At 46.0% G+C, this 11,468-nt stretch overlaps 1 protein-coding gene across 1 annotated transcript in view; it reads right to left on the bottom strand.

Annotated features, from left to right (window-relative positions):
* Window positions 1–11,468, bottom strand: part of LOC311223569 (microtubule-associated serine/threonine-protein kinase 2-like) — a 465,967-nt gene that overhangs the window by 27,260 nt on the left and 427,239 nt on the right. The window contains exons 16-18 of the mRNA XM_084308349.1: window positions 9,469–9,607; window positions 8,622–8,754; window positions 7,391–7,556 (exon numbers count right to left, since the gene is read on the bottom strand). Of these exons, the coding sequence (XP_084164475.1) occupies window positions 7,391–7,556; window positions 8,622–8,754; window positions 9,469–9,607 (438 nt within the window). The remainder of the gene's footprint in view (window positions 1–7,390; window positions 7,557–8,621; window positions 8,755–9,468; window positions 9,608–11,468) is intronic.

The following is an 11,468-nucleotide window of genomic DNA, read 5'->3' as shown; positions in this document are numbered from 1 at the left end:
GATTTTTTTGTACGAAATCGGCGATTCACCAGAAAATTTTGCAAATCCAATATTCGAGGCACTTTCGAGCGTGAACCCCGTCTCAACGTTAACCCTGAAGGGACTAGTACAGCTACGCTTTGAGAGGACTACTGAGACACAGTCCTTATGTGTTCCGTCTAGTTGATTTATTATAAAAAAATATATATATATTTTAAAAGGTGTTAGATAACATTTCTATGTTCTAAGTCTTTTTATAATACATCCAAAGAGCTTTTAGAAAGGTGCAAAATTATTGCTTTTCCCCCACAAAAAAATTATTGATGAATGAATTTATTTAAAAAAAATGTGTGGGTCCAAAATTAATGTTGTTGTTTACGAGTGCATGTATCCCCCTCCCTACTGACTGTTTCCCCATGTGGAATAGACCACCGCAACACTTCCGCCACTATAGTAGGCTAATAACAGTCTATTCTAGTCTAGCAGGTGCTGGTATAGATGTATAATATATGACATATATCTGACATATATGAAGTTTTTTGCCTAGATATACGGTATATCTAAGCAAAAAATGTCATAGATGACTGAAAATCAACATTACTAGTCTATACCAGCACCTGCTAGACTAGAATAGGCTGTCATTAGCCTACTATGTAGCCTAAGCTACTGATTATAAATGCACAACACTGTGCAATATTACACTTACTGTAGACTTCTGTATATTTGTACTGTATTCCTTTTACTGTATATTTAATTCTATCTTATCATTCTCACAACACAACACCCCCTCTAATGCCCCTCTAATGGAACATTCCAGGTGGATGTGCGTTGCGTCACACTCCGTGGCCAATCTGCGCATGTGCATGGGGAAATCGATGCTTAAAAACTGTCTTTTTCGCTGCCAATTTAGTTCTGATCGATTAGGAATGTCTCACGCCGTGTTCAGGAGATTCAGGCGCATAAACGTCTATTCGATCATGTCTCTAGCACCCCCGCAGCCGTATCTGCAATCACTTAATGTCAAGGCTCTCATCCACATTCATTCATTTCACCCCCCCGCAATCTCCTCCCCGATTTCAATGTAACGCGGAAGTGTAGTGGTCTATACTCCCTACTTCCTGTTTCCCCGCATGGAATACTCCCTACTTCCTGTTTCCCCGCGTGGAATACTCCCTACTTCCTGTTTCCCCGCGTGGAATACTCCCTACTTCCTGTTTCCCCGCGTGGAATACTCCCTACTTCCTGTTTCCCCGCGTGGAATACTCCCTACTTCCTGTTTCCCCGCGTGGAATACTCCCTACTTCCTGTTTCCCCGCGTGGAATACACCCTACTTCCTGTTTCCCCGCGTGGAATACACCCTACTTCCTGTTTCCCCGCGTGGAATACTCCCTACTTCCTGTTTCCCCACGTGGAATACACCCTACTTCCTGTTTCCCCGCGTGGAATACACCTGACTGGATACATGACCTGTTGGTTCTCTAGATGTGTCTCCTGGTCTAGATGTGTCTCCTGGTCTAGATGTGTCTCCTGGTCTAGAAGTGTCTCCTGGTCTAGAAGCGTCTCCTGGTCTAGAAGTGTCTCCTGGTCTAGAAGTGTCTCCTGGTCTAGAAGTGTCTCCTGGTCTAGAAGTGTCTCCTGGTCTAGAAGTGTCTCCTGGTCTAGAAGTGTCTCCTGGTCTAGATGTGTCTCCTGGTCTAGAAGTGTCTCCTGGTCTAGAAGTGTCTCCTGGTCTAGAAGCGTCTCCTGGTCTAGAAGTGTCTCCTGGTCTAGATGTGTCTCCTGGTCTAGATGTGTCTCCTGGTCTAGAAGTGTCTCCTGGTCTAGAAGTGTCTCCAGGTCTAGATGTGTCTCCTGGTCTAGAAGTGTCTCCTGGTCTAGATGTGTCTCCTGGTCTAGATGTGTCTCCAGGTCTAGATGTGTCTCCTGGTCTAGAAGTGTCTCCTGGTCTAGAAGTGTCTCCTGGTCTAGATGTGTCTCCTGGTCTAGATGTGTCTCCTGGTCTAGATGTGTCTCCAGGTCTAGATGTGTCTCCTGGTCTAGATGTGTCTCCTGGTCTAGAAGTGTCTCCTGGTCTAGCAGCGTCTCCTGGTCTAGATGTGTCTCCAGGTCTAGATGTGTCTCCTGGTCTAGATGTGTCTCCTGGTCTAGAAGTGTCTCCTGGTCTAGCAGCGTCTCCTGGTCTAGATGTGTCTCCTGGTCTAGCAGCGTCTCCTGGTCTAGATGTGTCTCCAGGTCTAGATATGTCTCCTGGTCTAGCAGCGTCTCCTGGTCTAGATGTGTCTCCTGGTCTAGCAGCGTCTCCTGGTCTAGATGTGTCTCCTGGTCTAGAAGTGTCTCCTGGTCTAGAAGTGTCTCCTGGTCTAGATGTGTCTCCTGGTCTAGAAGTGTCTCCTGGTCTAGAAGTGTCTCCTGGTCTAGAAGTGTCTCCTGGTCTAGAAGAGTCTCCTGGTCTAGAAGTGTCTCCTGGTCTAGAAGTGTCTCCTGGTTTAGAAGTGTCTCCTGGTCTAGATGTGTCTCCAGGTCTAGATGTGTCTCCAGGTCTAGAAGTGTCTCCTGGTCTAGAAGTGTCTCCTGGTCTAGATGTGTCTCCTGGTCTAGAAGTGTCTCCTGGTCTAGATGTGTCTCCTGGTCTAGAAGTGTCTCCAGGTCTAGATGTGTCTCCTGGTCTAGATGTGTCTCCTGGTCTAGAAGTGTCTCCTGGTCTAGATGTGTCTCCTGGTCTAGATGTGTCTCCTGGTCTAGATGTGTCTCCAGGTCTAGATGTGTCTCCTGGTCTAGATGTGTCTCCTGGTCTAGATGTGTCTCCTGGTCTAGAAGCGTCTCCTGGTCTAGAAGCGTCTCCTGGTCTAGCAGCGTCTCCTGGTCTAGAAGTGTCTCCTGGTCTAGATGTGTCTCCTGGTCTAGAAGTGTCTCCTGGTCTAGAAGTGTCTCCTGGTCTAGAAGTGTCTCCTGGTCTAGATGTGTCTCCAGGTCTAGATGTGTCTCCTGGTCTAGATGTGTCTCCTGGTCTAAATGTGTCTCCTGGTCTAGAAGCGTCTCCTGGTCTAGAAGTGTCTCCTGGTCTAGCAGCGTCTCCTGGTCTAGATGTGTCTCCTGGTCTAGAAGTGTCTCCTGGTCTAGAAGTGTCTCCTGGTCTAGAAGTGTCTCCTGGTCTAGCAGCGTCTCCTGGTCTAGATGTGTCTCCTGGTCTAGAAGTGTCTCCTGGTCTAGAAGTGTCTCCTGGTCTAGATGTGTCTCCAGGTCTAGATGTGTCTCCTGGTCTAGAAGTGTCTCCTGGTCTAGAAGTGTCTCCTGGTCTAGATGTGTCTCCAGGTCTAGATGTGTCTCCTGGTCTAGAAGTGTCTCCTGGTCTAGAAGTGTCTCCTGGTCTAGAAGAGTCTCCTGGTCTAGATGTGTCTCCTGGTCTAGATGTGTCTCCTGGTCTAGAAGCGTCTCCTGGTCTAGAAGTGTCTCCTGGTCTAGAAGTGTCTCCTGGTCTAGATGTGTCTCCTGGTCTAGAAGTGTCTCCTGGTCTAGATGTGTCTCCTGGTCTAGAAGTGTCTCCTGGTCTAGATGTGTCTCCTGGTCTAGAAGTGTCTCCTGGTCTAGAAGTGTCTCCTGGTCTAGAAGTGTCTCCTGGTCTAGAAGTGTCTCCTGGTCTAGATGTGTCTCCAGGTCTAGATGTGTCTCCTGGTCTAGAAGTGTCTCCTGGTCTAGATGTGTCTCCTGGTCTAGAAGTGTCTCCTGGTCTAGAAGTGTCTCCTGGTCTAGAAGTGTCTCCTGGTCTAGAAGTGTCTCCTGGTCTAGATGTGTCTCCTGGTCTAGAAGTGTCTCCTGGTCTAGAAGTGTCTCCTGGTCTAGAAGTGTCTCCTGGTCTAGATGCGTCTCCTGGTCTAGAAGTGTCTCCTGGTCTAGAAGTGTCTCCTGGTCTAGATGTGTCTCCTGGTCTAGATGTGTCTCCTGGTCTAGAAGTGTCTCCTGGTCTATAAGTGTCTCCTGGTCTAGAAGTGTCTCCTGCAGGGCTCCAGACTAACTTTTTTCACCACCGTCCCAAAACCGTCCCGAAATACAATTTTAACCGTCCCAAAAATCAAATGTAGTTTCTTTACTTTGGTTTTGTCGTCTATAGTTATTATTGCCATAAGAAACACCATTCAGAGAAGGGGAGAATAAATTGATTTAGTCAAAAGGCTCCCATGGTGGAAAGATTTCACAAGAATAATTATGATTAAAAATAAATGTAAAAAAAAAGTGTTTAACAAGGTGCTAGTATAGGGATATTTGGTCACGGTGCTGTTATAGTCAACCAATTGGAGCCATCTTGATTATTCCTTCCATAGGAAAATATATTTAAATGTATTGGTATTTTATTTCGTTTTCGTTTTTTTTGTTATTACAAATGTGTGTTTATGGTTGAAAATGTTAGAGATAAATAAAGATCAAATCAAATCTAACTGAATAAGTTATCCCTCTTCTAACAAGAAAGAAAAACGTAGTTTAGCTTTAAACTATATAATGTCATTGCGTCCAGAGATTCCACCTTTGATAACTAAAGTAATGACACTTGACTAGTAATGAAACATGTCCCTTAGATCGCGCTGTCCTCCTGGTCGATATTGATAACTGCTGCTAAATTCCAGCGGGCCCTCCTCACTGAATATGGATTCATTGTGTAGCTGCAGAGTGAAGTTTGCCTGTCGTCTATTTCTCCGCGTTCGTTTAGATAAATGTAACGTTATGCCAATTAACTCGCAATGGTAGTAACATTACGTGTTAGTATAGAATCGAATAGAAATCCTTTAATAATCAGTGGCAGTCTGCACGTTAGTCAGTAACGTTAGCTAGCAATAAGCAGCTATAACTAGAACGCGTCGATAACTGTATACAGTTCCAATAGACTAACATTACACTTCTGTGATTTAAATGTGTCCTCACCTTAGACTCAGGGGTAGTATTGCTGGATGCAGTTCCCTGTTGGTCATTTTGGGTCTGTGTTTATCCTCTTCAAATAGCGCAGCATGTTTGCGGTGCTCTCGTCACTGAGAGGATGCCACAGTATAGCGCGCGTTTTTTTTTTTTTATATAACATTCTGATCTTTCCGCGGTTCTTGTACAGTGGTCTCGTGCCGTGCGACTGTCAATTACCAGCTGTCATTCACTGTGTCAACCAGGGTTAAATACCAGTGGAGAAAGCCTAGGTAAGAGAGATTTCCCTCACCTGTTAACACGATTTTCTTTTTTGATGCGAGATTCATTTGGGGTGTGACGCTGCTGCAGCGCGACTGGCTGAGGAGAGGTGGGTAGGAACTTGATGCTGGATTAGTGTATGGCTGCATTGGGAGGCGGAGATAGTCATTGGATTTGGCAAATCACGCTACGTTTAGACTTCAGTGAACTTAGTCAGCACGAGACATTCATCATTTGACAGCAATATATGCGCGCACTGACAGTCGCCAATTGACATTTCCTGTGAAAAAAATCCTCTCCGTCCCGGTTGCGTCCCAGCAAAGATTTCTGTTCGTCCCAAATCAATATTTGATCGTCCCCGGGACGACGGGACATCGTTAGTCTCGAGCCCTGGTCTCCTGGTCTAGAAGCGTCTCCTGGTCTAGAAGCGTCTCCTGGTCTAGAAGTGTCTCCTGGTCTAGATGTGTCTCCTGGTCTAGAAGTGTCTCCTGGTCTAGATGTGTCTCCTGGTCTAGAAGTGTCTCCTGGTCTAGAAGTGTCTCCTGGTCTAGAAGTGTCTCCTGGTCTAGAAGAGTCTCCTGGTCTAGATGTGTCTCCTGGTCTAGCAGTGTCTCCTGGTCTAGAAGTGTCTCCTGGTCTAGAAGCGTCTCCTGGTCTAGATGTGTCTCCTGGTCTAGAAGAGTCTCCTGGTCTAGAAGTGTCTCCTGGTCTAGATGTGTCTCCAGGTCTAGATGTGTCTCCTGGTCTAGAAGTGTCTCCTGGTCTAGATGTGTCTCCTGGTCTAGAAGCGTCTCCTGGTCTAGAAGTGTCTCCTGGTCTAGAAGCGTCTCCTGGTCTAGAAGCGTCTCCTGGTCTAGAAGCGTCTCCTGGTCTAGAAGCGTCTCCTGGTCTAGAAGCGTCTCCTGGTCTAGATGTGTCTCCTGGTCTAGAAGTGTCTCCTGGTCTAGAAGTGTCTCCTGGTCTAGATGTGTCTCCTGGTCTAGAAGTGTCTCCTGGTCTAGAAGTGTCTCCTGGTCTAGAAGTGTCTCCTGGTCTAGAAGTGGCTCCTGGTCTAGAAGTGTCTCCTGGTCTAGAAGTGTCTCCTGGTCTAGAAGTGTCTCCTGGTCTAGATGTGTCTCCTGGTCTAGAAGTGTCTCCTGGTCTAGAAGTGTCTCCTGGTCTAGAAGTGTCTCCTGGTCTAGAAGTGTCTCCTGGTCTAGATGTGTCTCCTGGTCTAGATGTGTCTCCTGGTCTAGAAGTGTCTCCTGGTCTAGATGTGTCTCCTGGTCTAGAAGTGTCTCCTGGTCTAGATGTGTCTCCTGGTCTAGATGTGTCTCCTGGTCTAGAAGTGTCTCCTGGTCTAGAAGTGTCTCCTGGTCTAGAAGAGTCTCCTGGTCTAGAAGTGTCTCCTGGTCTAGAAGAGTCTCCTGGTCTAGAAGTGTCTCCTGGTCTAGAAGAGTCTCCTGGTCTAGAAGTGTCTCCTGGTCTAGAAGTGTCTCCTGGTCTAGAAGTGTCTCCTGGTCTAGATGTGTCTCCTGGTCTAGATGTGTCTCCTGGTCTAGAAGTGTCTCCTGGTCTAGATGTGTCTCCTGGTCTAGAAGTGTCTCCTGGTCTAGATGTGTCTCCTGGTCTAGAAGTGTCTCCTGGTCTAGAAGTGTCTCCTGGTCTAGAAGTGTCTCCTGGTCTAGCAGCGTCTCCTGGTCTAGCAGCGTCTCCTGGTCTAGAAGTGTCTCCATGTGTCTCCTGGTCTAGAAGTGTCTCCTGGTCTAGAAGTGTCTCCTGGTCTAGATGTGTCTCCTGGTCTAGCAGCGTCTCCTGGTCTAGAAGTGTCTCCTGGTCTAGATGTGTCTCCTGGTCTAGAAGTGTCTCCTGGTCTAGAAGTGTCTCCTGGTCTAGAAGTGTCTCCTGGTCTAGAAGTGTCTCCTGGTCTAGCAGTGTCTCCTGGTCTAGATGTGTCTCCTGGTCTAGAAGTGTCTCCTGGTCTAGATGTGTCTCCTGGTCTAGAAGTGTCTCCAGGTCTAGATGTGTCTCCTGGTCTAGATGTGTCTCCTGGTCTAGAAGTGTCTCCTGGTCTAGATGTGTCTCCTGGTCTAGATGTGTCTCCTGGTCTAGATGTGTCTCCTGGTCTAGATGTGTCTCCTGGTCTAGAAGTGTCTCCTGGTCTAGCAGCGTCTCCTGGTCTAGATGTGTCTCCTGGTCTAGATGTGTCTCCTGGTCTAGCAGCGTCTCCTGGTCTAGAAGTGTCTCCTGGTCTAGATGACTCACCACTGATGACTTGGCCGAACAGCTCCTCCGGCGTGTCTCCAAAGAAGGGGGCGCAGCCCACCAGGAACTCGTAGAGGATGACCCCCATGGACCACCAGTCCACCGGCTTCCCGTAGCCCTGCCGGAGGATGACCTCTGGGGCGATGTACTCTGGAGTACCACACACCTGGGAGGAGGAACACACACACACACACACACACACACACACACACACACACACACACAGACAGGCAGGGGAACACACACACACACACACAGACAGGCAGGGGAACACACACACAATGAGAGACAATACCGGAGAAATCTACCAAATAACAAGGTCACATGGTGTCATACATGTAAAGCAGGGAGTGAATGGCTCTCACATAAAGTGTCACACCTTTGAGCCGCCACTAGGGGCAGACATCACATTTGTGATGTTAGTCTAGAGCAGCATCATAGACAATGAATTGAGTACATGGTAGGCTTGTCCCCGACTAAGGATTTGTATAGTCGACTTTGATTGGCCGAAATTTGCCGATAGTCGACTGGTAGTCGACTACCCCCCTGAATGCAAAAAAAATAAGGCGTTTTTTGGGGGGATCATTCCATTTGGGCTGTGGGGGGTGCTTAATGTCTGAAGGAGTCGACTGAAGGCTTCTTGTCCTCTGCAAAAGCATGCAATTGGTCCACTGATGGATACATCTTGATATGTCTAGTGTGTGAAATCCTTGAGTTTGTGCCTCTGTGCCCGTTTTCTTAGGCAGTTAGCCTCGCTGGTATGTGCGCCATTAGCGTTAGCCACGCTTCTAGGCCTCTTTGCTTTTGGAAAGAATGATTAAAAAATATATTATTATCTTTTTTTTCTCGCATTCGACTAAGAGGTTGGCAGTCGACGACGGCGCCTTTCGATCGATTAGTCGACTATTCGACTAGTCAAGGTCAGCCCTAGTACATGGGTACATTTTCTGTTTCAGAACCGGGAGCACTACTAGAGACTAAAGCATTAAAAAAAAGAAAACAAACATTCTGTGGGTAAAAAGAGGCTCCCATGTATTGTCTATGGATCAGCTCCAGAATGTATACCTGATGACATTACAGGTTTAGTTTGAGTCGTCCCTTCTCTGGATTCTGGGAGGAAGTAGCTCATGTTCACACAGGTTGATTGAACTTTCCTAGAACGTGGACACAACACATTGGAAATCATCATGTTGGTGATGTTCCCTTTACATTTGGATGTAATGCAGTTTACCTGTTTATCTAGAAACTCTCTGGTGTCTTTCTCTATGTGTCCTTCATACAGGTTGGTGGTCAGGCTCATCAGACCGATCTTAGACAGACCAAAGTCTGTCAGCTTGACGTGACCCAGGGATGTGATCAGGAGACTAAAGGAGAGAGAGTGAAAAGAGAGATACTTTATTAGACTTTATTGTGCATGCTAGTACTTTATTGTGCATGCTAGTACTCTATTGTGCATGCTAGTACTTTATTGTGCATGCTAGTAGACTTTATTGTGCATGCTAGTACTCTATTGTGCATGCTAGTACTTTATTGTGCATGCTAGTAGACTTTATTGTGCATGCTAGTACTCTATTGTGCATGCTAGTACTTTATTGTGCATGCTAGTAGACTTTATTGTGCATGCTAGTAGACTTTATTGTGCATGCTAGTAGACTTTATTGTGCATGCTAGTAGACTTTATTGTGCATGTTAGTAGACTTTATTGTGCATGCTAGTACTCTATTAGACTATTCTGCATGTTAGTCGACTTTATTAGACTCTATCCTGCATGCTAGTAGACTTTATTAAAGACTATTCTGCATGCTAGTAGACTTTATTAGACTCTATCTTGCATGCTAGTAGAATTTATTAAGACTATTCTGCATGCTAATAGACTTTAATAGACTATCTTGCATGCTAGTAGACTTTATTAGACTCTATATTGCATGCTAGTAGACTTTATTAGACTCTATCTTGCATGCTAGTAGACTTTAATAGACTATATTGTATGCTAGTAGACTTTAATAGACTGTATGCTAGTAGACTTTATTAGACTATATTGCATGCTAGTAGACTGGTACATGTATATTGGGTCTTACTTGTCTGGTTTGAGGTCTCTGTGTACGATGCCGTAGTTGTGCAGGTATTCTAGAGCCAGGACCGTCTCAGCGAAGTACATCCGTGCCATGTCTACCGGCAGAGCTCCTATGTTCTTCAACAAGGTCGCACAGTCACCGCCTGCAGATAAAACACACACAGATTAGACACCACACTGTCAGGTTTTGGGCCCCGTTTCAGTGAATCTAGACACAAAGACAAGTGCAGGAGTAGGTGCACCTGGGTGTTATTTCCAACAGGACCAGGCTCCGGACCTGGGCTTTTGCTGCAGCCACACCCTCCCTCTGGAACGCCCTCCCCAGCCACATCCGGTCTGCCAACACCCTAGGAACGCACCTCTGGTGTCTGCGACACGTGCGTGTTTCTTTCCATTGGTTTCGTTTGGTTAACGTTATTGGGCGAACAAGAAAACGAAAGAAAACGAAAGAAAACTGTAATGACCCTGCAGCTGTTCCAATGTAAATGTGCCTTTCTCCTCCGTGCACTTTCGCCTGCTCTGAACTGAAGTCGGACTCGGTGTGCCCGGCCGCGTGCGCCGTTCTCGCACGGACCTCGCGAGTGCCTGCATGCATGACTCGCGTGTGTGCGCGTATTCTCCGTATGGCTGCACGTACCGCACCGTGACGGCCGTACCGTAAATTCGTTGGACGAATACACGTACCGTTACACCCCTAGTAGGTGGACTATTCTGGTACATATTATGGTAGCTGCTGTAAGGTGAGTGATTTGCACAAAAATACTCTTAACACTTTCAGCGCCCACCAGGGGGTGCACGATTTAGTGCTTGAATGCCCAGCACCCACTTCAATGTTAGCGTTAAAAACGCCTAATCTATGTTTTTAATTATGGCTATGTGTCTAATCTGCCCGTCGCTTATCAATGACTCATTTTCCAGTCAACATTGTCGAAGCGGATTGTTTTTTTATCGGTTCATTTCCGTTTTATAGCATTTTGAAAAGCCCTCGTTTTCAAGGAAAATAAAAAAGATTCCGTGATAAACGCCCTGTACTGGAATATTCTAGAACGTTGTCATTTTTCGGCCTATTTATGAATCGTTTTCAAATAAACGCTAGATTATCGATAGTATAATTATGTGTACGTGTGCATGCTGGGGCCGCATGCTGAAAATCGATTCTCTTAGTTCCTGATCGCTCGCACAGCCAAACAGCCAGATCACACATAGGGGAAACGCTTATATCTCCTTGAAAACAGGTCTGATTATCCTAAGACTGGTAAAATAGATTCCTTACCTGAGATCAGATGGTATCCAAAAAGATTATTCCAATTCCTGATCGCCATTCCAAAAATCAATCCTTTTATTGATCCAACGCTACATACTGTAAACACATATTAGATGCTGTTCTGATGGTCCAGAATGACTGGGATAACCTCCGGTTACATGCGTGAGAAGTAAAATGTGGATTCCGGAGTTTTTTTTTCTCATGCATTTTCATTGACTCCATTCCAATGGGTGCAATACTATCCGGGAGACTATAGGGGGCGCTTTTTCACATCTGAGCTCCTGATGGGGCTAGTTTCCCAACGATAGACTCGGATGATGAAATATTATGAATTCAGATCGCTAATGAAAAATTAAAAACGCTAATTGTCGTGCTGGGCATTCAGGCGTCGGGCTGATAACACGTGTTATCACGTCCGTGGCATCCAAAGTGTTAACGGCAGCGTTTCCGTTAGCCGGTAATTACCGGTATTTGACCGGCAAAATATGTTGAAGTCCGAATATTTAAATCTCTCCGGTCATAATGTCCGGTGAAAATAATTTCTCTAAGCACAATTTTATTATTTGAATTGTATTAAAATAGGCTAAAATTAAATAGCCTATGCGATGAACGAAACAATCATTACATGTTGCTTCACTCTGATAAAGCGCGGATGGCGCCGCTCGGATGTGAATCTTTTTTTCTTTCTTTTTTTGAGCCTGTCTGGCCACCATAACGACAAACAGGTATACGAGCGAGAG

This window comes from Notolepis coatsorum (assembly GCF_963971535.1).
Source record: "Notolepis coatsorum genome assembly, chromosome: 2".
Taxonomy (NCBI): domain Eukaryota; kingdom Metazoa; phylum Chordata; class Actinopteri; order Aulopiformes; family Paralepididae; genus Notolepis; species Notolepis coatsorum.
Note: the sequence above shows the minus strand (reverse complement) of the source record. Positions and strands in the feature narration are given on the sequence as shown.